The sequence below is a fragment of the Panulirus ornatus genome, chromosome 30, assembly GCF_036320965.1.
Source record: "Panulirus ornatus isolate Po-2019 chromosome 30, ASM3632096v1, whole genome shotgun sequence".
NCBI lineage: Eukaryota > Metazoa > Arthropoda > Malacostraca > Decapoda > Palinuridae > Panulirus > Panulirus ornatus.
Genome location: NC_092253.1, coordinates 10,826,313 through 10,853,940, shown reverse-complemented (window position 1 = coordinate 10,853,940; position 27,628 = coordinate 10,826,313). Strand labels below are relative to the sequence as shown.

The window sequence follows — 27,628 nt, the reverse complement described above, 5'->3', positions numbered from 1 at the left end:
TATCCTCCCTAAACTCTAATGGCACTCCCTCACCTCAACTCTAATTTGTCCACTTTTTTACCTCTTGCACCTTTCTCTTGACCACCAGCCGCTTTCTTTTATACATCTCCCTGTCATTTGCACTCCTTTCCTGCTAAAATCATCTTAGCGCCTCAATCTTCTCTTTCACTAACAATCTTACTTCTTCATCCCATCACTCACTACCCTCTCTAATCCGCCCACCTTCCACCTTTCTCATGCCACATACATCTTTTTCGCAAGCCATCTCTGCTTCCCTAAATACATCTCATTACTCCCCCACTCCACTTACGGCATTTGCTCTCGCCTTCTGCCATTCAGCACTCAGTCTCCTCTGGTACTTTCTCACGCAAGTCTCCTTTTTGAAGCTCACTTACTCTCACCACTCTCTTCTCCCCAACATTCTCTTCTCTTCTGGAAACCTCTACAAATCTTCAGCTTCGCCTACACAAGATAGTGATAAGACATACTTCAGCTGCTCCTCTCAGCACATTAACACCCAAAAGTCTATTTTTCACGCCTTTCAATTAACATGTAATCACATAACGTATACCTGGTCATAATGAAAGTGTCGATCACAAATTTTAGCTGATGTTCATTATGAACAGATATTCTAGGTAACATATTTGCTCCCGAGATTCCATACACAAATTGGTCAATAAAGGGTAATGCCTACAAACAGAGGTGTAGCATGATCACTGGTAATTTTGTTTCCCCTGATTTTGCCAATTGAATCAGTGAGTGTTACAAACAACAGTCTTTCTCACGTCTTTTAAGCAAGCGTAGACTTTATCCTATTACGGAAGGGAGGTCGTAGATAATAAGAAAGACTTTAGACAATATACAGTTAACATATGGTATATCTTAAGGCTTTAGATGTTTTTGAGATTCACTAACCGTTTATTCATTTCCTTCAATTTACAATGTAGAGAAACCAAATCAGAAGCACACATAAAGATATGAATCTATCATGCTCTGTGTTTCTGGGTGTATGAGGTTGTTATCGTCTCTGTGATGAAGGAGAGCCCACTGATAATGAGACCTAGGAGGAGGAGCATGAGAGGCCCCTGCATGTGGACGATGGTAAGGGCCTTGATGCCTGTAGCGTCAGGCTGGGCCACCTCCCCACCCTCCTCCGCCTGCTCTAGCTGCCGCCTTCTCGTTCTTGCTCGACCAATTCGTCGGGTTTCCTCCAGCGTGTCCTCTGTCCACTTGTCATGTAATCCTGCCTATGAGGATATACGTGTAGCAGTTAAGGAATTATTTCTAATCAACAAGTAACACACAATACGACGTGGAAATTATTCTAATTTGCTTCAAAACATCATATCTCAGGCGTTTCATGGAGGGACTACCTTATCTTACTATGATATTACAGTGACTCCAGAAATACAGCATTAAAGAGAAATATATTCTTGCTTGAATAACGCATCGTTTCGTTTTAAGATAATCAAGTGATACCATTCTTGTTTAGAAAAAGGAAAGATATCACAGCATATGCAACCCACCTCATTCACGGCCATCATTATGTTGTCCAGATTTGGCTTGTAAGGGGCGTCGTGAGGGATGGGCCACCCAGAGGCACCGGGATCGATAATTTCCCTTCCAAAATAAAGGCCGATGGTGCCATCTGGTCGTGTGAGATATCCAGCTGCCCAGTAACCGAACACGAGGCGAGCTGTCATGTGCGCCTGTCTGAAAAGATATATATTTTTCTCTCTTTTCGAACATGGTCGCCATATCTCGTGTTAGCGAGGCAGGGTCAATAGCAGGTGACTGAGCCATAGAGGAAAAAGTCCCAACTAGCGCTCCTTCTCTGTCCCTTCTTCTAGAAAGTAGAACAGAAGGGGAGGATTTCATAGTCGGTACTATTCTCCCCTTATCCACAAGGATAATCATTATTTTTACCATTGTTGCCATTGTAATACTTAATCACCATTTCCCGCATTAGCTAGGTACCTCCAGGAAACAGATTTAGAAAGACCCATCCACTCATATTTGAACATACCTGTACATATGCACTCATACACACACACACACACACACACACACACACACACACACACACACACACACATATATATATATATATATATATATATATATATATATATATATATATATATATATATATATATATATATATATATATATATATATATATATATTCATACTTGCCTTTCTCCATTTCCGGCGCTACCCTGCACCTCAGGAAGCTCCTACGTCAGTGAGGCACGCCAGAAAACGCAAGAAGAAAGGCCACTTTCGTTCACACTCAGTCTCTGGTTATCATGTGTAATGTACCGAAACCGCAGCTTCCTATCGACATGCAGGCCCCACAGACCTTTTCATGGTTTACTCCAGACGTTTCACATGCCCTGGTTCAGTGTACTGACGGCATGTCGATCTCAGTATATCACATCGCTACAATTCACTCTATTTTGTGCACAAATATCATCCTCCTTCATGCTCAAACCCCGATCGTTCAAAACATTTTTCACTAAATCCTTCCACCACCACTTTGGTCTCCTACATCTCCTTGTTCCCTCCACTTCTGACACATATCTAATCTTTATCAACCTTTCCTCACTCATTCCCTACATACGTCCAAATCATTTCAATGCAGTTTCTTCTGTCCTCTCAACTGCACTCTTTTTATTACCACACATCTCTCTTACCATACCATTGCTTACTCGATCAAGCCTTCTCATATCACATATTGTCCTCAAACATTTCATTTCGAACACATCCACCCTCCTCCACACAACTATCTCTAGCTCATACCTCGCAACCATATAATATTGAAGGAACTATTATTCCTTCAAACATATCCAATTTTGCTCTCAGAGATAACGTTCTCTCTTCCACACATCCTTCATCGCTCCTAGAACCTTTGCCCTCTCCCCTACCCTAAGACTCATTTTTGCTTCCATGGTTTCATACACATCTAAGTCTACTCGCAGATATCTACAACAGTTCATTTCCTCCAATTATTCTCTATTCCAACTTTCATCACAACTAACCTGTCCCTCAACCCTGTTAAACCTAATAACCTTGTTTTTATCCACATTTACTCTCAACTTTCTCTTGCCATGCACTCTTCCAAACTCAGTCACCAACTTCTACAGTTTCTCACTCGAATCAGCCACCAGTGCTGTATCATCTGCAAACAACGACTCATTCTCTTCCCAGGTCCTCTCATCGACAATATGATGCATACTCGCCCCTCTCTCCAGAAATCTAGCATTCTCCACCCTCACCACCCCAACCATAAACAAATTAAACAACCATGGTAAAATTACACACCCTTGCCGCAGACCAACCTTCACTGGGAACCAATCACTCTTCTCTCTTCCATCTCGTACACACGCCTTATATCTTGATATAAACATCTCACTGCTCTAGCAACTTACCTAATACACCGTATATAATCAAGATCTTCCACAAAGCAGCTCTATCATGTCCATTCTCGAGATCCATATATGCCACATCCAGATCTATCTGTTTTTCAAAGTATTTCTAACACTCAGTCTTCAAAGCAGTCACCTGATTTACACATCATCTACCACTTCTGAAACCACACTGTCCCTAGCCAGTCTGATGCACGTTAACTTTACCTTCTCAATCAACATCCTTCAATATGATTTTCCAGGTATACTCAACAAAGTTATGCCTCTGTAGTTTGAACACTCGCCTTTATCCCCTTTGCCTTTATACAGTGGCATTATACATGTATTCCTCCAATTTTCATGATCCATACACACTGAATTTCCTTACCAACAAAGAAACGACACAGTCACCCACTTTCATAATAGATTCAATTCTAATACCATCCAGTCCACTGCCTTCCGGGATTTCATCTCCTGCAAGGCTTTCACCACTTCTCTTATCACCAAACCACTCTTTCACTTTTCTATACCAACCGCCCCGACCTAAACAGCCTACGTCTGCCACTCTATCAACAACACATTTAATGATTCTCCAAAATGCTCACTCTATCTTACTCCATCACTACCTGTTATCACTTTATCTTTTGCTCCCTTCATCGATTTCCCAATTCGTTCTCTTGTGTATAGCGCATCGTATACCTCCTTCCAAAAGCATTTTTTTTTATTTTTCATAAAGTATAGTGATAATCTCCCACCGCAACTCATTTGCCCTCTTTTTCCGACCCCGGCATCTTCCTCTTGACCTCCTGCCACATCCTCTTGACCTCCTGCCGCTTCCTCTTGTACATCTCCCAATCATTTGCACTCATTCCTTGAAAATACTGCCCAAACGCCTCTCTTTTCTCTTTCACTAGAAACTTTATTTCATCCCACAACGCACTACCCTTTTTAATCTGCCCATTTCCCACCTCTCGCATTCCACTTGCATCTCTTGCACATGCTAACACTGCTTCCCTAAATACCCCCCACTCCTCACCCACAGGCGGCGATTGCATGTGCAAGAGATGCATGTGGCGTGCGAAAGGTGGGAGATGAACAGACTAGAAGTGGTAGCGAGTGGTGTGATGAGGAAGGAGGGAAGGAATGCATATGAGTGGGAAATGCATAAGAGAAAGTGGGAGGAGATCAGTAAGTGTATGGGTTGAAAAAGATGGCAAATGAGAGCTGGGGTGAGCGAGTTTCAGTAAACTTTACAGGGAATAAAAATATGTTTTGGAAAGAGGTCAATAATGTGTGTAAGATAACAGAATACATAGGAACATCGGTAAAGGCAACAAAATGGGAAGTGATAACAGTTTGCGATGAAGTGAGGAGGAGATGGAGCAAGTATTCTTAAGAACTGTTGAATGTGTTTCATGATTGAGTCGCAGACGTAGAGTATTATACCCGGGGTTTTTATGGGAAGTGAGAGAGTCATGAAGAGTCATTTGGTGAAAAGAGAAGAGATGGCGAAAACCTTGCAGAAGTTAAAATGCGGCAAGGCGACTGGAATGGATGGTGTTACAATGGACTTTGTTAAGAAAGGGGTGACTGTGTTCTTAATTGGTTGTCAAGGATATTCAATGTGTGTCTCATGGAGAGATGCCTGACGATTGACTGAATGCATATGGTGTCACTGTATAAAAGAAAGGGGAAATAGTGGTATGTTCAAAATACAGAGGTATAAATTTGTTGAGTATACCTGGTAAATTGTATGGGAGAGTATTGATTGAGATGGTGAAGGAATGTACAGAGCATCAGCTTGGGAGGAGCAGTGTGGTTTCAAAAGTGGTAAAGGACCATCCACCTTCAGTTTGCTTAAAGTGTAAAAACAATGATTTACAGTGGGTATATCACGAACAATATCTTACAATGACTACATACATCTAACCAGCTCAGACTCAATCTTGATAACTTACTTCTCAGTCACTTGCTTCAAGCCTTCAAGGACTGAAGGACCGAGGTACATGAGATCCGCCAACCGCTCATATGTCCTCAGCCCAGACTGTCTGAAGTTGTCTTGCCACTCTTTCCCAAACGGAGGCATTGTGACCCTGTATGTGTGACAATGTCTTTACACTGAGCACATAATGTCCACGGTTTCCTATAAACCTAAGAAATCATTTCATTTCACTGATGTCTATCACTCTTACCTGTTGACGTGATCGACGAGTTCCTCCACAGTCTCAGGACGAGGCGGGTACTTGGGAAGTGTGAGAGCGGCGGTGAGGTTGCCGCGGTAGACCGTCCCGAAGATGAAGGCGAACACCAGCCAGACTGCCATCAGTATCCGGCTTGGACTATCGCGTGGTAGCCACTTGGAAAGAGTCTGACCAGTAAACGAGCCAAACAATTCTTGAATCATCGCCCCAAAACCTCTGCTGTTACGATGATAACCGGAGGTGCCTGACAACACAACGTTCTTTCCCTGGTGGACATCATGACTACTCCACTTGTACCTCTTGCTGATCTAGGAGAGATAAGAAAGAAAATTCATTCATAAATGATACATGTAGCCAACTCCCGGATGTGTATGGAGTACCAGTAATCTTGAAATTCATTCGATACATCCTTAGCAATTACTTTGAATCATACACTCCGGTAAGATCACTATTAATCATATCCTCCAATAAAACATCTGTTTTTAGATAATCTATTTTGTCCTTTTATCCCAGCCCAGTTACGCTCACTCCTCTGGAAGCGAAATCTCTTCGGGCACATGTGCTCCTTCATCTTATTCCAACAACTAGACAGTGTCACTCTTTATCCCTTCTTCCTCTGAATCATTATCATTTATATACGCGAAGTTGTATATATATGTGTCAGTATTTTTGGGTTCGTATATGTCTATATGTGTGCGTGAAAGTATGTATCCGTATAAGTTTGTGTAACCTTTCGTACATTTTCAAATGTATGTATGAGTAAAGGAGGCAAATCTCATAGTATCTTTCAAAGATGTTGTGTATTGATGTATAACGTGTTATGGTATCTGTGGAATTCAGAAGGGAAAGGTTAACTTTACTGATGTCATTAACTGAAAGGTGAAGCAATTGTTTACAACTTCAAACCATTACTTTGAGAGTTCTGATAGATATAACGCTCTGACGACCCTCAGAAAACGGGATTGTTGACTAAGAACATATCCACATTAAACATTTCTGAAGAAAACCATAAGAAGATGATCATTAATACTTCCATAACCCTTACCATGTACATGAAGCCAGGCATCAGCAGGAGCGCCGCCAGAGTGGAGGCCCACACCTCGTCAGCCAGAGGGTAGTACAGGCTCTGCCACTGAGGCTTGAGCACAGGCTTAGCCAACCCGAAGCCGAAGGAGGTAAAAGTGTAAGCAAATGTAAAGTCGTATCGTTCGGCTCGAGTCTGCAGCAAGACGTGTGATATAACCAACATGAGGGATTTTCGCTCCACCACTTTGTCCGCTGCCTGTGAAAAATCGTGAAACAGATTCAACATATCAAGTGGTGATGAAATGTAATCAAACAATCGGAAAAAGAAATTAAGAAAGTATTTCATGTAACTATAAGACGTTTCTCGATAAGATCAGTGATTACCATAAGACAATATAGTTCCTGAGTATCTCTCTATGAAACATATCAATAAAATGTTGAAGAATTACTAAAGGCATCGACATATACTATGATATAATTCGAATTAATGAAAGAATAAATTCCAGATCTATTTTACCATAATATTTGGGCACTGAATGGAGTGTTCAGTTTCTATCCATTAGACTGTAATGCTACATGACTGACGAGCTTACATCGGTCTATCCATTTTATGTTGTTTAATTCTTTTTAAGTTTGAGTAAGAATGTCTTTGAAAAGTCATTCAATTAGTGCTAAATCATGGAGTGAGTGATGAAACAGAGTCTATATTCCTAGATAGACTGTGACTGCAATTGATAAATACACCTGCAAACATTGTTTTGTCGCTGTCTCCCGCGTTTGCGAGGTAGCGCAAGGAAACAGACGAAAGAAATGGCCCAACCCCCCCCATACACATGTATATACATACGTCCACACACGCAAATATACATACCTACACAGCTTTCCATGGTTTACCCCAGACGCTTCACATGCCCTGATTCAATCCACTGACAGCACGTCAACCCCGGTATACCACATCGATCCAATTCACTCTATTCCTTGCCCTCCTTTCACCCTCCTGCATGTTCAGGCCCCGATCACACAAAATCTTTTTCACTCCATCTTTCCACCTCCAATTTGGTCTCCCACTTCTCCTCGTTCCCTCCACCTCCGACACATATATCCTCTTGGTCAATCTTTCCTCACTCATTCTCTCCATGTGACCAAACCATTTCAAAACACCCTCTTCTGCTCTCTCAACCACGCTCTTTTTTATTTCCACATATCTCTCTTACCCTTACGTGACTTACTCGATCAAACCACCTCATACCACATATTGTCCTCAAACATCTGATTTCCAGCACATCCACCCTCCTGCGCACAACTCTATCCATAGCCCACGCCTCGCAAACATACAACATTGTTGGAACAACTATTCCTTCAAACATACCCATTTTTGCTTTCCGAGAAATTGTTCTCGACTTCCACACATTCTTCAAGGCTCCCAGGATTTTCGCCCCCTCCCCCACCCTATGATTCACTTCCTCTTTCATGGTTCCATCAGCTGCCAGATCCACTCCCAGATATCTGAAATACTTTACTTCCTCCAGTTTTTCTCCATTCAAACTTATCTCCCAATTGACTTGACCCTCAACCCTACTGTACCTAATAACCTTGCTCTTAACTTTCTTCTTTCACACACTTTACCAAACTCAGTCACCAGCTTCTGCAGTTTCTCACATGAATCATCCACCAGCGCTGTATCATCAGCGAACAACAACTGACTCACTTCCCAAGCTCTCTCATCCCCAACAGAATTCATACTTGCCCCTCTTTCCAAAACTCTTGCATTTACCTTCCTAACAACCCCATCCATAAACAAATTAAACAACCATGGAGACATCACCCACCCATGCCGCAAACCTACATTCACTGAGAACCAATCACTTTCCTCTCTTCCTACACGTACATATGCCTTACATCCTCGATAAAAACTTTTCACTCCTTCTAACAACTTGCCTCCCACACCATATATTCTTAGTACCTTCCACAGAGCATCTCTATCAACTCTATCATATGTCTTCTCCAGATCCATAAATGCTACATACAAATCCATTTGCTTTTCTAAGTATTTCTCACATACATTCTTCAAAGCAACCACTCATCCTCTGCCACTTCTGAAACCACACTGCTCTTCCCCAATCTGATGCTCTGTACGTGTCTTCACCCTCTCAATCAATACCCTCCCATATAATTTACCAGGAATATTCAACAAACTTATACCTCTGTAATTTGAGCACTCACTCTTATCCCCTTTGCCTTTATACAATGGCACTATGCAGGCATTCCGCCAATCCTCAGGCACCTCACCATGAATCATACATACATTAAATAACCTTACCAACCAGTCATCAATACAGTCACCCCCTTTTTTTATAAATTCAACTGCAATACCATCCAAACCTGCTGCCTTGCCGGCTTTCATCTTCCGCAAAGCTTTTACTACCTCTTCTCTGTTTACCAAATCATTTTCCCTAACCCTCTCACTTTGCACATCACCTCGACCAAAACACCCTATATCTGCCACTTTATCATCAAACACATTCAACAAACCTTCAAAATACTCACTCCATCTCCTTCTCACATCACCACTACTTGTTATCACCTCCCCATTAGCCCCCTTCACTGAAGTTCCCATTTGCTCCCTTGTCTTACGCACTTTATTTACCTCCCTCCAGAACATCTTTTTATTCTCCCTAAAATTTAATGATACTCTCTCACCCCAAATCTCATTTGCCCTCTTTTTCACCTCTTGCACCTTTCTCTTGACCTCCTGTCTCTTTCTTTTATACATTTCTCACTCATTTGCATTTTTTCCCTGCAAAAATCGTCCAAATGCCTCTCTCTTCTCTTTCACTAACAATCATACTTCTTCATCCCACCACTCACTACCCTTTCTAATCAACCCACCTCCCACGCTTCTCATGCCACAAGCATCTTTTGCGCAATCCATCACTGATTCCCTAAATACATCACATTCCTCTCCCACTCCCCTTACCTCCTTTGTTCTCACCTTTCTCCATTCTGTACTCAGTCTCTCCTGGTACTTTCTCACACAAGTCTCCTTCCCAAGCTCACTTACTCTCACCACCCTCTTCACCCCAACATTCTCTCTTCTTTTCTGAAAACACATGCAAATCTTCAGCTTCGTATGTATACGTTGAGATGTATAGGTATGTATATGTGCGTGTATGGACGTGTATGTATATACATGTGTATGTTGGTGGGTTGGGCCATTCTTTCGTCTGTTTCCTTGCGCTAACTCGCTAACGCGGGAGACAGCGACAAAGCACAATAAATAAAAAGATGTTTTGGAAGGAGGTAAATAAAGTGCGTATGACAAGAAAACAAATAGGAACATCTGTGAAGGTGGCAAATGGGAGGTAATAACAAGTAGTGATGAAGTGAGAAGGAGATGGAGTGAATATTTTGAAGGACTGTTGAATGTGTTTGATGATAGAGTGGCAGATATAGGGTGTTTTGGTCGAGGTGGTGTGCGAAGTGAGAGGGTTTGGGAGAATGGTTTGGTGAACAAAGAACTGGTAGTGAAAGCTTTGCAGAAGATGAAAGCTGGTACGGCGGCGGGTTTGGATGGTATTGCAGTGGAAATGATTAGAAAAGGGGATGACTGTGTTGTTTACTGGATGGTAAGGATATTCGCTGTCTAAATGGATCATGGTGAAGTGCCTAAAATTGGCGGAATGTATAGTGTCATTGTACAAAGGCAAAGGGGATAATGGTGAGTGTTCAAATTACAGAGGCATAAATTTGTTGAATATTCCTGGGAAATTGTGAGGGAGGGCATTGACTGAGAGGGTAAATGCATGTACAGAGCATCAAATTGGGAAAGAGCACTATCGTTTCAGAAGTGGTAGAGGATGTGTGGAGCGGTTGTGTTTGCTTTGAAGAATGTATGTCAGAAATACTTAGAAAAACAAATGGATTTGTACGTAGCATTTCTGGATCTGGAGAAGACATATGATAGGGTTGACAGAGATGCTCTTTGGAAGGTTTTAAGAGTATATGGTGTGGGAGTTAAGTTTCTAGTAGTGAGAAGTTTTTACCAAGGATGTATGATCTATGTACGAACAGGAAGAGAGGAAAGTGATTGGTTCCCAGTGAATGTCAGTTTGCGGCAGGGGTGTCTGATTTCTCTATGGTTGTTTATTTTGTTTTTGGATGGGGTGGTTAGGGAGGTAAATGCAAGCGTTTTGGAGAAAGGGGCAAGTATTCAGTCTGTTGTGGATGAGAGGGATTGGGAAGTGAGTCATTCGTTGTTTGCTGATGATACAGCACTGGTGGCTAATTCGGGTAAAAAATGTAGAATTTTGGTAAAGTAAGTGAAAGAAGAAATTCGAGAGTAAATGTGCATAAGAACAAGGTTATTAGGATCGGTAGGGTTGAGGGGACAAGTTGACTGGGAAGTAAGTTTGAATGGAGAAAAACTGGAGGAATTCTAGTGTTTTAGATATCTGGGAGTGGATTTTACAGCGAATGGAAACACAGAAGCGGAAGTGAGTCGCAGGTTGGGGGAGGGGGCGAAGGTTCTGGGAGCGTTGAAGAATGTGTGGAAGGCGAGAACGTTATCTCTGAGAGCATATATGGTTATAAGTGAAGGAACCGTTCCAACACTATTATATAGTTGTGAGGCATAGACTATAGATAGAGTTGTGTGGAGGAGGGGGAATGTGTTCGAAATGAAATGTTTGAGGACGATAGGTGGTATGCTGTGGTTTGACCGAGTCAGTCATGAAAGAGTAAGAGAGATGTGTGGTAATAATATTAGTATCGTTGAGAGAGCAGAAGAGGGTGTATTGAAATGGTTTGGACACATGGAAAGAATGATGAGGAAAGATTGACAAAGGGGATATATGTGTCAGAGGTTGAGGAGAGGAGAAGCGGGAAACCAAATTGGAGATGGAAGGATGGAGTAAAAAAGATTTTGAGCGGCCTGAACATACAGGTGGGTGAAATACGTGCAAGGAATAGAATGAATTGGAACGATATGGTATACCGGTGTCGACATGATGTCAGTGGATTGAACCAGGCCATGTGAAGCGTCTGGGGTAAACCATGGAAAGGTCTGTGGAGTCTGAATGTGGAAAGGGAGCTGTGGGTTCGGTGCATTACACATAACGGCTCGAGACTGAGTGTAAATGAATGTGGCCTTTTTTTTGTATGCTCCTGGCGCTACATAGCTGGGGGTGGGGTAGGAAATGCTATTTCGAGTGTGGCGGGGTGGCGACGAGAATGGATGAAGGTAGCAAGTATGGATATGTACATGTGTATGTATGTATGTATATGTCTGTGGGTAAGGTATCAACTTTTGATATCATGAACAATGCGGGAACAATGTAGATTTAGTTAGTAAGATCAATGATATCAATGTTAGTTTTGATTTCAAACTGGTTAACTTTGATGTTTCATCTCTTTTCACAAAAGTTCAAATTGATAATCTCTTACAAAATCTATTTGATGTATTGGATGATATTCATTTACCTGTTTAAAAGTCTGTAATTACAGAATTGATAAAATTGTGTATAAAAAGTTGTGTATTTCAATTCAATGGATAATATTATGTTCAAAAATCTGGTGTGGCAATGGGTAACCCTCTTTCACCTGTACTGAGTAATCTTTCTGTGGAATATTTTGAAGCAAAGTTACTAAAGGATATCTTACCTTCTAATGCAATTTGGTTTAGGTATGTAGATGATATGCTTTGCGTTTGGCCAACTAATGAAAATTTGCAAATATTTCTCCCTTTACTAACAACTTAGTAACTTTCATCAACTTTACTGTAGAAATTGAAATTAATGGAATGTTACCACTTTTAGATTGCACAATCCATGGGGATAGACACAAGTGTAAGTTTAGCATATACAGAAAACCTACCAATGTATTATCAGTCATCTCAACATGACTGAGTTTAATTATTATTATTCTAGTCTATGTTCCTTAGGGCAATAGGTATCTGCAGTCCAGAGTTTATTGATGATAAGTTTGAGAGAATATATTCTAGTGCAACTAAGTTAAAATATCCTAGATCTTTCACCGATAAATCCCTTAAGTTGGCAAGGAAATCATTGGATAGAGATAAACCCAAACCTCCCCTTCATACCAGGAACGTTTAAGTTCTCAGTTTAAATGATAATTTTACTTTACTTCCCACGTTGCTTAAATCCTTAAATGTAAATGTTGCCTTCAGCAATAACATCATTCTAAGGATTATAATGTAATTGCCTTAGCACTGCCGAGGTGAATAGAAAATGGAAACAAGACTAATTACTTAGAGTAACGCAGAGCACCAAATACTTTTTGCTCTTACCAGCATTCTCAACAGCTTAATTCTCGTATAATGACACAGAGACAAGACTGAGAAGTAAATGATGGACACATTTGATTTACATCCGAAGTATTATGCAATTCATGACTAACTGTGAAGTGAAATTCTTACGAAATGTATCACTATGTACGAAGAACCACAACTCCGTATTTCTAGCTCGCTCCTGTAAATGCTCCGCTGAATGGTGAGAGACGATCTCCTTCTCTGATATTACGAGAAAAGTACATCTTCTGATGTGTCATTTAAAGAATCATGTGAAATACAAGAGGCACAATATACAGCATTTCTTGAAATACACATTATTATGGTATGCAAGGTTCAGGAAATTTTTCAGTTGGGGAATGATTCAATATTCTGAATATTTCATATACACAGAGGAAAATCTCTGCGAAACATGCCTCACAAATGCATATCTCTCCAGTATTCACCTGACCATAACTCACGTCTGGGCAGCTGGAGCAGTCCTATGTAAGTTCAGTAATGCTCGAGAATATCGAATAATTGAGTGCTGAACGTCACCTCTTTCTACGCAATGAACAAAAGTTCAACACGGACCAAAGTGTTGATCAGAAATTGTCATATCAGATCTCATTGTCAAATGTTCTTTGTACGTACACAGTACATATATCATACGGTATACATATATACATATATACGGTATACAGCCAAGACGAGCACTCACATCTATCCAGCCACTGACTGGGAGGAAACTGTATGTAAAGTTGAGGGTGTCTGCTATAGTTACGAACATCAGTCCATCAGGTCCCTTGTAGTTCTTGACACTAGTTCCATCAGTGGCCTTCTCCTCATACTCGGTGAAATAGGGACGCCAGGATAAACCAGTGATGTTTACCGTCATGCCATGAAAACTAAGGAAACATATATTTATACATATTCCTTTATGTACTTAAACTAACACAGTTCCCACTTGAATTCATCTTCGTCGTAACCCAAATATGGTCATTCGTAGTGGTTGAAACCTTATTAGAAAATCGACTGTACATGATGTGAATGATCGGTAAAAAGATGAAAACAAGGAACCTGGATGGTTACCAGCTCAAGGAGACGAGAAGTACTGAAACGTTATGGATAATGGTTCAACAAGAAGTATGTAGTTTGCACTGAAATACTTTGGAAGTAAGAAAATGATTTTACTTTTTGCTATGATGTACTTTAGGTGCCATGGATGATAGAAGTGACCATGTTATTCTGTTAGAAAATTATTGCTTTTAACAAATTTGAATAGAAATTATATTACTAATCACATTATCTGATATTTCAATATATGCTGAAATATACATAAAAAAACAGGATACACATCTTAAACATTCTGAACATTTACAAACAAGTAGGAACCTTATTTACACGTTTTGTAAACTGTGAAAAAGAGAAAAAGAAATAACATCTCTACTTAGTAAATTTCTCTGGAAAGAGATTTTGTTGTGGGGAGATGGTGAGTCCTTGGTCTGGGCTCCAGGAGGCAACAGTCACTGTCTCTGCTCCTCTCGGACTGTACGGTATGTGGCAGTACACCACGCACCTGTGGAGGCAGAAAGTGTCATTTTCCTCAATGTAATGTATTATATATTAATGAATTTCTAATGACGTCAGTATTCAGATTACTGCAGTTATCATGTACATCATCATCGTTCAGTATAATTCGTTATATCCAGGTAATTGTCATCATTATTACCGTTATTGATGATTCTGTTAATATAAACAAAATTCATGCTGAATTTGTTCTAGAAACAAATAGTATATTTGTAATAAAATAATGAATTTTAATAAAAGGTCCAAATATATTATTATCATCATTATCATCATTATCATTATTATCATCATCATCATTAGTAGTAGTAGTATTATTATTACCATTATCATTATTATTATTATCATTATTATTATTGTTATCATCATTATTTTTATTATTATTATTTTATTTATTATACTTTGTCGCTGTCTCCCGCGTTAGCGAGGTTGCGCTAGGAGACAGACGAAAGAATATATATATAGATATACATATATATATATATATATATATATATATATATATATATATATATATATATATATATATATATATATATATATATATATATATATATATATATATATATATATATGTATACATATATATATATATATGTGTATATATGTATATATATATATATATATATATATATATATATATATATATATATATATATATATATATATATATATATATATATATATATATATATATATATATATATATATATATATATATATATATATATATATATATATATACAATCGTATGTCCTAGCTTCGTCTCTTCAATGTATATCAACTGACTGTTATATTTATCTCTTGTGTCTCCCTTGATGATGTGATTATTACACGAAAGTGCACTTGGGAACTTATCGTGTTTCATTTTCCCCGTGGGCTCATAGGAATATCTTGATCACGTGCAGAATGTGTAGAATGACAAAATGTGGTGGTAAATGAAGTGAGTTGGTGAGGAGTTGGAGGTATTTAGGGAAGCAGTGTTGGCATGTGCAAGAGATACAAGTGGCATGCGAGAGGTGGGAGATGGAATTTTAAAAAGGGTAGTGAATGGTTGGATGAAGAAGTTGCTGGTGAAAGAGAAAAGAGAGGCGTTTGGGCGGTATTCATAAGGAAGGAGTGCAAATGTTTGGGAGATGTATAATAGGAAGCGGCAGGAGGTCAAGAGGGATGTACAGGGGTCGAAAAAGAGGGAAAATGTCGTAGGGTGAGAGAGTATCACTATAGTTTAGGGAATAAAATGCTTTTGGAAGTAGGTGAATAATGCTCTAAAGACAAGAAAACGAATGGGGAAATCGTTGAAGGGAGTAAAATGTAAAGTGATAACAGTTTGTGAAGGAGTAAGATGATGGAATTAGTATTTTGGAAGACTATCAAATGTGTTGTTGATAGATTGGTAGACATGGGGTGTTTGGGTCGGCGTGGTTGGCTCAGAAAAGTGAGAGTCAGGGAGAGTGGTTTGGTGAAAATAGATGTAGTGAAGGCCTTTCGGGATTTGAAATCCCGCAAGGAAGTGGACTAGATGGTATTACAATTGAATCTATTAAGAAAGTGGGTAAATGTGCTATAAGGAAATTCAGTTTGTATATGGATCATGAAAATTGGAGGAATACATGTATAATGCAACTGTATAAAGGCAAAGGGGATATAGGTGAGAGTTCGAACTACAGAGGTATAACTTTGTTGAGTATACGTGGAAAATTATATTGGAGGATATTGATTGAGAAGGTGAAGGTATATAATGAGTGTCAGACTGGATAGGAACAGTATGGTTTCAGAAGTGGTAGAGGATGTGTAAATCAGGTGTTTGCTTTGAAGACTGAGTGTTAGAAATCCTTAGAAAAACAGATGGATTTGGATGTGGCATATATGGATCTCGAGAATGCATATGATAGGGTTGATAGAGATGCTTTGTGGAAGATCTTGATTATATATGGTGTATGAGGTAAGTTGCTAGAGCAGTGAGATGTTTCTATCAAGGATATAAGGTGTGTATACGAGTAGGAAGAGAGAATGATTGGTTCCCAGTGAAGGTTGGTCTGCGGAAAGGGTGTCTAATTTTACCATGATTGTTAAATTTGATTATTCTTGGGGTGGTGAGGGTGGAAAATGCTAGAGTTCTGGAGAAAAAGGAGCGAGTATACATTATGTTGTCGATGAAAGGGCGTGGGAAGTAAGTGAGTTGTTGTTTGCCGATGATACAGCACTTGTGGCTGATGCTAGTGAGAAACTGTAGAAGTTGGTGACTGAGTTTGGAAGAATGTATATTAGGAGAATGTTGAGTGTAAATGTCAATTTTTCCTCACTCATTCTCTCCATATGTCCAAACTATTTCAACACACCCTCTTCCGCTCTCTCAACCACACTCTTATCGTTTCCACACATCTCTCTTACCCTTTCATTACTACCGATCAAACCACTTCGCAATACATATTGTCCTCAAACATTTCATTTCTAACACATCTAATCTCCTCCGTACAACCCTATGTATAACCATGCCTCGCAACCATATGATATTGTTGGAATTACTATTCCTTCAACCATACCCATACTCCGAGATAATGTTCTCGCCTTCCACACATTCTGCAACTCTCCCTATGACCTCTACATCAGTCAAACGAAGGTTTGTTGCTGCTGTATTTTTCCGTGGACCTTGATATATGCAAGGAAACAGTCAAACTCAAAACAACCTCCATTATACCCGTGTCTTATGATATTCGCATGAAAGTCATCACAGTTCCATACTATTACATAAGATTTGATAATAGATTCAGGCCTTGGAGAACAAACCTTATGTTGCTTGTGGTATCTGCATGTCTGAGAAACATTGTGTTCATCATAGAGTAGGTCCAGTGGCTGCTCAGGAGGTTCTTCAGTTCTGGGAGGGGCAGGCGGGTGACGACGAGGAGCCTCGTCGACCACGCCAGAAGGCGACGCTTGAGGGACCACTCGGAGAAGGAGGTGAGGAAGGCCGGGTCGTCGCTCACCACCACCACCGTCACGCACCAGGACACCTGTCGTAGCTGTTGCACGTCAGCTTGGTAGAGATGATATGAAAATGGTTTCTTCACATCAACCTTAACGTGATGTGGGATCTGATTGCCAGAGAGGTGATGTGACAATGACCTAACCACCTCAGAAGCAAGGTGATAAAGAGCTTCGGTAATGATAAAGTGATCTACTTACCATAGTAATATTTTAAGTACTCTTAATCACCTTCTTAGTATCATGAAAAATAACTCAAAAACTCCATTAGTAATGACGCAGGGTTTTGCAGTAAACATAATTCACCTGCTTATCTTAGTTGAAGAACCACCTGTACACCTCAGAAGTGGTACAAGATTGACCCAATCTCCTCACTACACGTATGACTAAGGCTTACCCCAGAGGTCATGTCTGGCTGTTTCACCAGCCTCACAGAAATGATATCCTTGTCTTATATGGAACGTTAAGACCAACCCTCCAGTTTTAGCAACAAGGTGAGGGGTACCAAACATGACTGAACAATGATAAACAATAGGCCTACACGCCTTTTTTTTTTGCATTCATATGACGTGACGTACTTATACCACTTGATACGAATGACCTCCTTGCCTGATTATTAATGACAGGTCTACATGCCTGATTCGTACTATGCTACAGGAGTTAATAGTAATACGAGCGACTACTTGCTTTTAAGCTAGAAAGTAATGTAATTGTGGCTCAAGCGCCTCAACATTAACGTAACAGTGACACTTCATCCTGCCATAGTAGTGATAAAGGTATACTATACACACCTTGATAATAATGCTAGGATACTCTATCTACTTCAGTAGTATCATAAAGGCTCACCAAACCAACAACATCTATCACAACCCACCTTATCAGTAACCATACAATAACCTACCCACCTCAGCCGAAGTGTGAGAATCACTTATTCACTTTAGAAGTAAAGTAATTATTCCCTGCTAGTCTAATTTGTGCAGTAATTTCAAGGACATATGTCCGTTGAAGCTATACTACAAGAGCGACCCACCTGTCGTATCTACGAGGCAGGAGTGAGCTACTGCCACAGCAGTAAGGTCAGAGTGATCTCTTCTGACAAGTAATGTGTCAAAGATCTATCGCTTTAGGATTGATGTTGGAAGACATCAAGTCGCCTGTTCGGTGATATGAGAGCGTTCTACCCACCTTATCAATAATGTAACAGTAATCGCAAAGTGATAACAGCCGGGTAAGTAACGTGTGTGTGACTTACCAGTCGAGCCTGGCCGACGACCTGGGAGAACTGCGCCTGCGTCACGTTGTCGTCCTGACCGTCACCTGCCACCTCGAACACCCCCACACCCCAGGGGGCTCTCACCTCACCCACCATCTGAAGGAAACAACGTATGATAAATATATCACGAAAATATAATTAAAACTATATCAAATTAGCCATAGTACCTTTTCCTCCTAGAATATATATATATATATATATATATATATATATATATATATATACATCATACAAACATCCAACAGCCAGGATCGAACCCGGGACTCCTGTGCAAGAGGCAGAAATGCTAAACGCTAGGCTATGGGCCTGGCTAATAGGAAAAACTATTCGAATACTAAGTACTCGATTACCCTTCGTCTCACATTGGTGAGCAACGGGGTCTACACCGGTCATTTCCCAACAGGCGCACATAGCTAGCAGATGGCATTTTAGCGAACCTAACTGTACAATGCAGAGGTATATGAATACCAATGAAGTGAATATAAACGCGAACTTTCATAGAACATACAAACCTCCAACAAACAGGATCGAACCCGGGACTCCTGTGCAAGAGGCAGGAATGCTAACCTCTAGGCTATGGGCCTGGCTAATAGGAAACAACTATTCGAATACTATGTACTCGAATACCCTTCGTCTCACATTGGTGAGCAATGGGGTCTACACCGGTCATTTCCCAACAGGCGCACATAGAAAGCAGATAGCATTTTACCGAACCTAACTGTACAAAGTGGATGTATATGAATACGAATAAAATACATATAAATGCGCAACTTCATAGAGCATACAAGCCTCCAACACCCTCCTGCATGTTCAGGCCCCGATCATTCAAAACCTTTTTCACTCCATCTTTCCACCTCCAATTTGGTCTCCCACTTCTCCTCGTTCCCTCCACCTATGACGCATATATCCTCGTTGTCAATCTTTCCTCACTCATTCTCTCCACGTGACCAAACCATTTAGAAACACCTTCTTCTGCTCTCTGACCCACACTCTTTTTACTACCACACGTCTCTCTTACCCTTTCATTACTTAATCAAACTATGTGACACCACACACTGTCCTCAAATATCTCATTTCCAGCACTCAACCCTCCTCCGCACAACTCTATCTATAGCCCACGCCTCGCAACCATATAACAATGTTGGAACCACTATTCCTTCAAACATACCCATTTTTGCTTTCCAAGATAAAGTTCTAGACTTCCACACATTTTTCAACGCTCCCACAACTTTCGCCCCTTCCCAACCCCTATGATTCACTTTCGATTCCATGGTTCCATCTGCTGCCAAATCCTCTCCCAGATATCTAAAATACTTCACTTCCTCCAGTTTTTCTCCATTCAAATTTACTTACCAATTGACTTGTCCCTCAACCCTCCTCTACCTAATAACCTTGCTCTTATTCACATTTACTCTGAGCTTTCTTCTTTCACACCCTTCACCAAACTCAGTCACCACTTTCTACGGTTTCTCCCCCGAATGAGCCACCAGCGCTGTATCATCAGAAAACAACAACTGACTCACTTCCCAAGCTCTCTCATCCACAACAGACTGCATACTTGCCCCTCTTTCCAAAACTCTTGCATTCACCTCTCTAACATCCCCATCCATAAACAAATTAAACAACCATGGAGACAACACGCACCGCTGCCACAAACGAACATCCACTGAGAAGCAATCACTTTCCTCTCTTCCTACTCGTACACATGCCTTACATCCTCGATAAAAACTTTTCACTGCTTCTAACAAGCTTTTACTACCTCTTCTCTGTTTACCAAATCATTTTCCCTAATCTTCTCACCTTGCATACCATATCGACCAAAACACCCTATATCTGCCACTCTATCATCAAACACATTCAACAAACCTTCAGAATACTCACTCCATCTCCTTATCACATCACCACTGCTGGTTATCACCTCCCCACTAGCCCCTTTCACGGATGTTCCCATTTCTTCCATTGTCTTACGCACTTTATTAATCTCCTTCCAAAGCATCTTTCTATTCTCCCTAAAATTTGTTATTCTCTCTTACCCCATGTCTCATATATATATATATATATATATATATATATATATATATATATATATATATATATATATATATATATATATATATATATTTTATTCCTGGGGATGGGGAAAAAGAATACTTCCCACGTATTCCCTGCGTGTCGTAGAAGGCGACTAAAAGGGGAGGGAGCGGGGGGGGGCTGGAAATCCTCCCCTCTCGTTTTTTTTAATTTTCCAAAGAAGGAACAGAGAAGGGGTGCCAGGTGAGGATATTCCCTCAGAGGCCCAGCCCTCTGTTCTTAACGCTACCTCGCTAACGCGGGAAATGGCGAATAGTTTGAAAGAAAGATATATATATATATATATATATATATATATATATATATATATATATATATATATATATATATATATATATATATATATATATATATTGTATCTCTCCTTAGGACACATAACGATCACATATACTTTACCATCGTTCATCATGTTTACATCTTACCTTGAAGACATTGTGGGGCTGGAAGGTGCCGTCTGTGAGGAGGATGACGGAGCAACGAGGCTGAGACGCCGACCTCAGCACGGCGCCCACCGCCTCACCTGACCCACCCAACACATCACGACCACCTGAAATATTACATCTTATTCATTTTATTCTAAGTTACATCAGAACAATTTGTATGTAAGAGTTCTAGTGTTATGTAGAACCTCTATAAACGTTCCTGCATCCTAAGGATACGCCACTTCCATCTGGAGGAACATGTAGCTTCCTTTGGAGTAAGTTCATTTTGCGCGTGATCAAGTATATTCCTATGAGTCCACGGGGAAAGCAAAACACGATAAGTTCCCAAGTGCACTTTCGTGTAATAATCACATCATCGGGGTAGATACAAGAGAGAAATATAACAATCAGTTGATATACAACGAATAAACGTAGCTTGGAAGCCATATGGTAAACATGTGATTATCCATGACAGACAACGAGCGTATCATAAACTTACTATATAGACAAGAAGGTGAATTGTTTACTTGTTTTATCAACAATGAAGTCATCCAATTTGTATAAACCTACAATGATATTAGGTTATAATTCTTTGTGTGTTTGATGATAGAGGATTCAATGATATTTCTCGTGGTACTGAGATTGCATTACTCCAGCCAATACAATGAAGATTGTGCTGACTGGAGTAATGCAATTTCAGTTATTAACTCTAACTCCAGTACCATGAGAGATATCATTGAATCTTCTATTATTATATATACTAACAATCATAACATTAATATTAGTAAAGGTTTATACAAATTGGATAACTTTATTGATGATAAAATTTGTAAGCAATTCACCTTCTTGTCCATATAATAAGTTTATGACACGATCGTTTATATCATGAACAATTACATGATTACCATATGGCGCCCAGCTGCGTCTCTTCGTTGTATATCAAATGACTGTTATATTTCTCTCTTGTGTCTCCCCGATGATGTGATCATTACACGAAAGTGCACTTGGGAACTTATCGTGTTTCAATTTTCCCGTGGATCGTAGGAATATATATCTTATTTATTCATTATTTACTTTGCTTTGTCGCTGTCTCTCGCGTTAGCGAGGTAGCGCAAGGAAACAGACGAAAGAAATGACCCTACCTACTCACATACACATGTATATACATACACGTCCACACACGCAAATATATATACCTATACATCTCAACGTATACATAGGTATACAAACAGACATATACGTATATACACATGTACATAAGTCATATTGTCTGCCTTTATTCATTTCCGTCGCCACCCCGCCACACATGAAATAACAACACCCTCCCCCCTCATGTGTGCGAGGTAGCGCTAGGAAAAGACAACAAAGGCCACATTCGTTCACACTAAGCCTCTAGCTGTCATGTAATAATGCACTGAAACCACAGCTCCCTTTCCACAACCGGGCCCCACAGAACTTTCCATGGTTTACCCTAGACGCTTCACATTCCCTAGTTCAATCCATTGACAGCACCAACCAGTCAACAATAGTCACCCACTATTTTAATAAATTCCATTGCAATACCATCCAAACCCGCTACCTTGCCGGCTTTCATCTTCCGCAAAGCTTTTACTACCTCTTCTCTGTTTACCAAATCATTCTCCCTAACCCTCTCACTTTGCACATCACCTCGACCAAAACACCCTTTATCTGCCACTCTATCATCAAACACATTCAACAAACCTTCAAAATACTCACTTCATCTCCTTCTCACATCACCACTACTTGTTATCACCTCCCCATTTGTGCCCTTCACTGAAGTTCCCATTTGCTCCCTTGTCTTACGCACTTTATTTACCTCCTTCCAGAACATCTTTTTTTCTCTCTAAAATTTAATGATACTCTCTCACCCCAACTCTCATTTGCCCTTTTTTCATATATATATATATATATATATATATATATATATATATATATATATATATATATATATATATATATATATATATATATATATATATATATATATATGTATGTGTGTGTGTGTGTGTGTGTGTGTGTGTGTGTGTGTGTGTGTGTGTGTGTGTATGTGTGTGTGTGTGTGTTTAAATCAAACAGCTGTGGTGACAAACACACCTCACGTAGAACCACCTTCAATTAGAACTAATCACCATCTTCTCTCTATACTCGCACACACGCTTTATTCTCTTGATAAAAGCTCCTCACAGCTTCTAATAGCTATCTTCTACGCTATACATTCAATATACTTTCCACAAGGTATCTCTATTAACTCTGTAATATGCATTCTTTAAATCCATAAATTCCAAACAAGAGTCCTGTTTTTCTAAGTATTTTTCCCACAAAATTTTCAAAGCATCCATAACTACTTCTGAACCTACTACGTTTCAACCCACTACGTTTCAACGTATCACATTGAAAGTCTCCTCTCATAATATCTCGTACAAGCTATTTATAGCAAGGTTGGTTATAGGTCGCTTGAGGTGTTTGATCTATCAGATAGATAATTCCTCAAAGGCGTTGAGGTATACTGACAGGTAGCTGTAGTACTCATACTATAACCTCGTTATACACTGAGGACTCTCTAAAAACTTGAATGAATGCTGACTATCAAGGTCAAAAGTCTTCCCCTTCCCCAGAGTTCATATCTTATCCTGACGATGGATAGAAAGTTACACGCATATACCCAGTGGTATACTGACCTTGGGTGAAGAAGATGAGGGTGACAGAGACGTCAGTGAGGGACAGCACCAGCAGGAGGATCATCATCATCATGTCGTCTGCTTCTATATTCTAGGATACAAACATATAAGCAACTTGTACATCATAACTGTGACAGATGTTATTCCAGGAAATGAAGTACAACTTATCTATCGTAATTGTGAGAGACATATCATCACACCAGTTACTAATACGTTTCTTCTATGAGACATTAGTTAGTGCTATTGTTAGCTCTTAATATTCCAAAGTTTCTGTGTCAACTGTTTTACGTTGGAACCTCCAATCGCAGACAAAATTCCATATCAGGAAACACAGAGTGGTTAATGAAAGGCGAGAAAGAAGAGAGAAGAGAAAATATTAGCAAATTTTGAAGGATATGAAAAACCTGTCTTTTAAAATGTGGCAGGTCATACTTACTGATAAAAACATGAAAATATAAAGAGTTCAAAAAACTTCGAGTGTAACAAAAGAAATAGTTATCAAAACGGCCCAACCTTGAGTTGCCAACAGCCACACAGTAAGCATTACATGCAGCAGCTTCCTATCATTTGATCTAGCTTGTGGTGGGGGCACACAAGCAGCCAGCTCTTGGGAACAAAAACCAAAGTAATACCCATAGAGGAAGGAAATGAAAGTGAAAATGCTGTCATATGTTCTTATATTCGTAAAATTCAGTCCGTATATAGCAGCTTTCATTTAATGTTAGAAATATATTTGATCTAATATCCGAAATCTGTTAAAAGCCTGGTTTAGAATTTCTTATTATGAGCTACATCAAATATTATCACTAGAGATCAATTCATTGACAATCGATTCATCCTATTGAAGTGAGAAGTTATTGAAATGACTCAAGTATGAGACTTTGTCTTATTTGCAGTTTAGTGTATATCCTTATAATTATGCAAGGGATCAAGCCTAATTTCCCCATTTTTGCATGCTTGCTTTTGTACTCCCATTCCATGATGTTTTGTGTTTCCCCATTCTACTTAAGCCTATTACCCTCATTTATATGCACTATCATCAATTATCCAGGCCAGGTTTTCCTTACATCTTCGTACCACACCTTTGTAACATGCTTTCATATCACATATCGAGTTCTTTCGCTCTTCTTCGGCTTTCAATGTCCAGTTGTCTAACAAGGTTCCGTCTTTAAGAAAGGGATTCACTTGATCTTAATATTCGGCAGTGAACTCCTGCAACACCTGATACTGACCCTCGTCACCAGTAGACATCAGTGTTGAATACATCCTGCAGTCCATAATCCTATACATTTCCAACTTTCGTTCTTTTCCTCTATCTTCATATCGGACTTGATCCTCCCAGAATTTTCGTCTCAAATGTCATAGGAAAATATCACTCTTCTACTTTCTCTTTACTCTTATGTTCAACTATCTCAGTTGTTTTCATCTGTTGTTATTGAATTGATAAAATTGTGTATAAAAAGCTATGTATTTCAATTTAATGGAGAATATTATGCTGAAAAATGTGATATAGCAATGGGTAATCCTCTTTCACCTGTATTAAGTAATCTTGATATGGAATTCTTTGAAATAAAGTTACTAATGAATATCTTACCTTCTATTGCAATTTGGTTTAGGTATGTAGATGATGTTCTTTGTGTTCCACCAACAAATGAAAATTTACAACCGTTCCTCCTTTACTTAACAATTCACTACCTTCCGTCAAATTTACTGTAGAAAATGAAAATGATTGCAAAATCCATAGGGATGGAAACAAGTTCAGGTTTAGCATATAAAGAAAGCCTACCAATGTATGCTCATATATCCATTATTACTCATCACAACATGAGAGAGTTAAACTATCATCATTCCAGTCTATGTTCCTTCGGACATTACGTATTCACAGTACAGAGTTTATTGATGATGATTTTGAGAAGATATACTATATTCCTTCCAAGTTAAAGTATCCCAGCTTTTTCATTGATAAATCCCTTAGGTTGGCAAATAGATGATTATATAGAGTTGAACCTAGACCTCCCCTTGACACCAAGAACCATTCAGTTCTCTGTTTTACTAATAATTTTATTCTACTTCCCACATTGCATAAATCTTTTAATGTGAAATTTGCCTTCAGCAACGACAATACTATTAAGAATATCTTACTCAAGAACTCACCAGAAAGATCTTCAGGATGCACCTATAGAGTGCCATGTAGAAATTGTGAAAAGTTTTGTTTCACAGACTGGTAAGGATCTTTCTGTTAAACTTAAGCAACATGAATATATTACATATTCCTGATTAAGACATTCTTTATAGTATTATTGTTGCTGAAGGCAACATTTACATTAAAGAATTTAAGCAACATGGAAAGAAAAGTCAAATTGTTATTATAATTGAGAACTAAACGATTCATGGTGTCAATGGTAGGTTTGGGCTCAACTCTATAAGAGGATTTCTTTGCTAATCTAATGGATTTATCAATGGGCTCATAGGAATATACTTGATCACGCGCAATTTTGTGATCCTTTCCAAAATATATATATATATATATATATATACGAATAAAGTGCATATGAACGCGCACCTTCATTGAACATACAAACCTCCAACAGCCAGGATCGAACCCGGGACTCCTGTGCAAGAGGCAGGAATTCTAACCGCTAGGCTAAGGACCCATAGCTTAACGCTTACATTCCTGCCTCTTGAACAGGGGTCCCGGGTTCGATCCTGGCCGTTGGGGATTTGTAGGTTCTATCATATATATATATATATATATTCACCATTTCTCGCACTTGTGAGGTAGCGTTAAGAACAGAGTACTGAGTCTTAGAGGGAATATCCTCACTTGGCCCCCTTCTCTGTTCCTTTATTCTTTTTAAGGTAGAAAACGAGAGGGGAGTATTTTGCAACCCACCACGCTCCCTCCCCTTTTAGTCACCTACTACGACACGCAGATATGGTGATCTTAAACCCTTTGTTACATGACGATGAACAAAGAGCTAATCTTTCTCGTCTCCGTAAGAATTTTGTAAGCCATATACAGAATTTTCCAAGGACTGGTGAATCATCTATCAAGAGAGCTAAAAGATGATATCCGAGTAGTAATCTATAATATCTGGATGAATGAAAACTTCATGTATATCACGAATATATACATCATTTATTAGCATAATTGTGCTTTGCACTCAGATGACACTTTTATTTTTGTCAAGCATTTTGGAAGGAGCACATGAGATAATGTTATCAATGCCTTCCTTTTTATGGAACTTACGATGAAATTAAAGAATTCAATTGCTAAACAATACAACCTAATAGGATTTTGTACAGACTAATAACAGCTAATAATAAATATAGTTACGTTCTACATCACACTGATACATGCATGAACACACAATCCCTTGATGAAGGTTCCACTTGACACACAAACACATCCATATTCTTTGTATCATTTCACCTCACTCTCAGTTGCTGGGGAGGTCCTCCCAATCTTGCCAATTATAGACATATGCACATTTGATATACCTGATGTTACTAAACCTGTACAAGAAACATGAATGTCGATCGAGCAGCCTAAGATTCTCCTACTGGTCCTGGCAACTCCCAGACGTTTATAGAATGACGTCAAGAAGGCACTGGAATTCCTTTTGTCTTATAATGGACAGCATATTTGGTATC

General features: G+C 39.4%; 2 protein-coding genes across 2 annotated transcripts; both read right to left on the bottom strand.

Annotated features, from left to right (window-relative positions):
* Positions 1 to 922: 922 nt before the first annotated feature.
* LOC139758261 (uncharacterized) lies at positions 923 to 5,493 on the bottom strand. The gene is made up of 3 exons (XM_071679472.1): positions 5,366 to 5,493; positions 1,527 to 1,713; positions 923 to 1,247 (listed from the first exon to the last, which is right to left on the bottom strand). The coding sequence occupies exons 1-3, from the start codon at positions 5,491 to 5,493 to the stop codon at positions 987 to 989; spliced, it is 576 nt and encodes a 191-aa protein (XP_071535573.1). The 3' UTR covers positions 923 to 986.
* A 102-nt stretch (positions 5,494 to 5,595) lies between these two features.
* On the bottom strand, positions 5,596 to 26,164 carry LOC139758260 (ionotropic receptor 21a-like). The gene is made up of 9 exons (XM_071679471.1): positions 26,129 to 26,164; positions 23,975 to 24,065; positions 21,276 to 21,400; positions 18,742 to 18,858; positions 17,295 to 17,527; positions 14,368 to 14,496; positions 13,639 to 13,825; positions 6,654 to 6,890; positions 5,596 to 5,916 (listed from the first exon to the last, which is right to left on the bottom strand). The coding sequence occupies exons 1-9, from the start codon at positions 26,162 to 26,164 to the stop codon at positions 5,596 to 5,598; spliced, it is 1,476 nt and encodes a 491-aa protein (XP_071535572.1).
* Positions 26,165 to 27,628: the final 1,464 nt, after the last annotated feature.

Bases quoted from the DNA above. Each gene is read 5' to 3' on its own strand.
- LOC139758260 (XM_071679471.1), bottom strand. From the start codon at position 26,164: ATGGCACTCTATAGGTGCATCCTGAAGATCTTTCTG. The intron at 18,859-21,275 runs GTAAGATGTAAA...TGTTTCCTTCAG, and splicing joins AGCCCCACAATGTCTTCAAG to ATGGTGGGTGAGGTGAGAGC. The intron at 5,917-6,653 runs GTAAGGGTTATG...TATCTCTCCTAG, and splicing joins TGCCTGGCTTCATGTACATG to ATCAGCAAGAGGTACAAGTG.
- LOC139758261 (XM_071679472.1), bottom strand. From the start codon at position 5,493: ATGCCTCCGTTTGGGAAAGAGTGGCAAGACAACTTCAGACAGTCTGGG. The intron at 1,714-5,365 runs GTAAGTTATCAA...ATATCTTTTCAG, and splicing joins TTGAAGCAAGTGACTGAGAA to ACAGGCGCACATGACAGCTC. The intron at 1,248-1,526 runs GTGGGTTGCATA...ATATCCTCATAG, and splicing joins TAATGATGGCCGTGAATGAG to GCAGGATTACATGACAAGTG.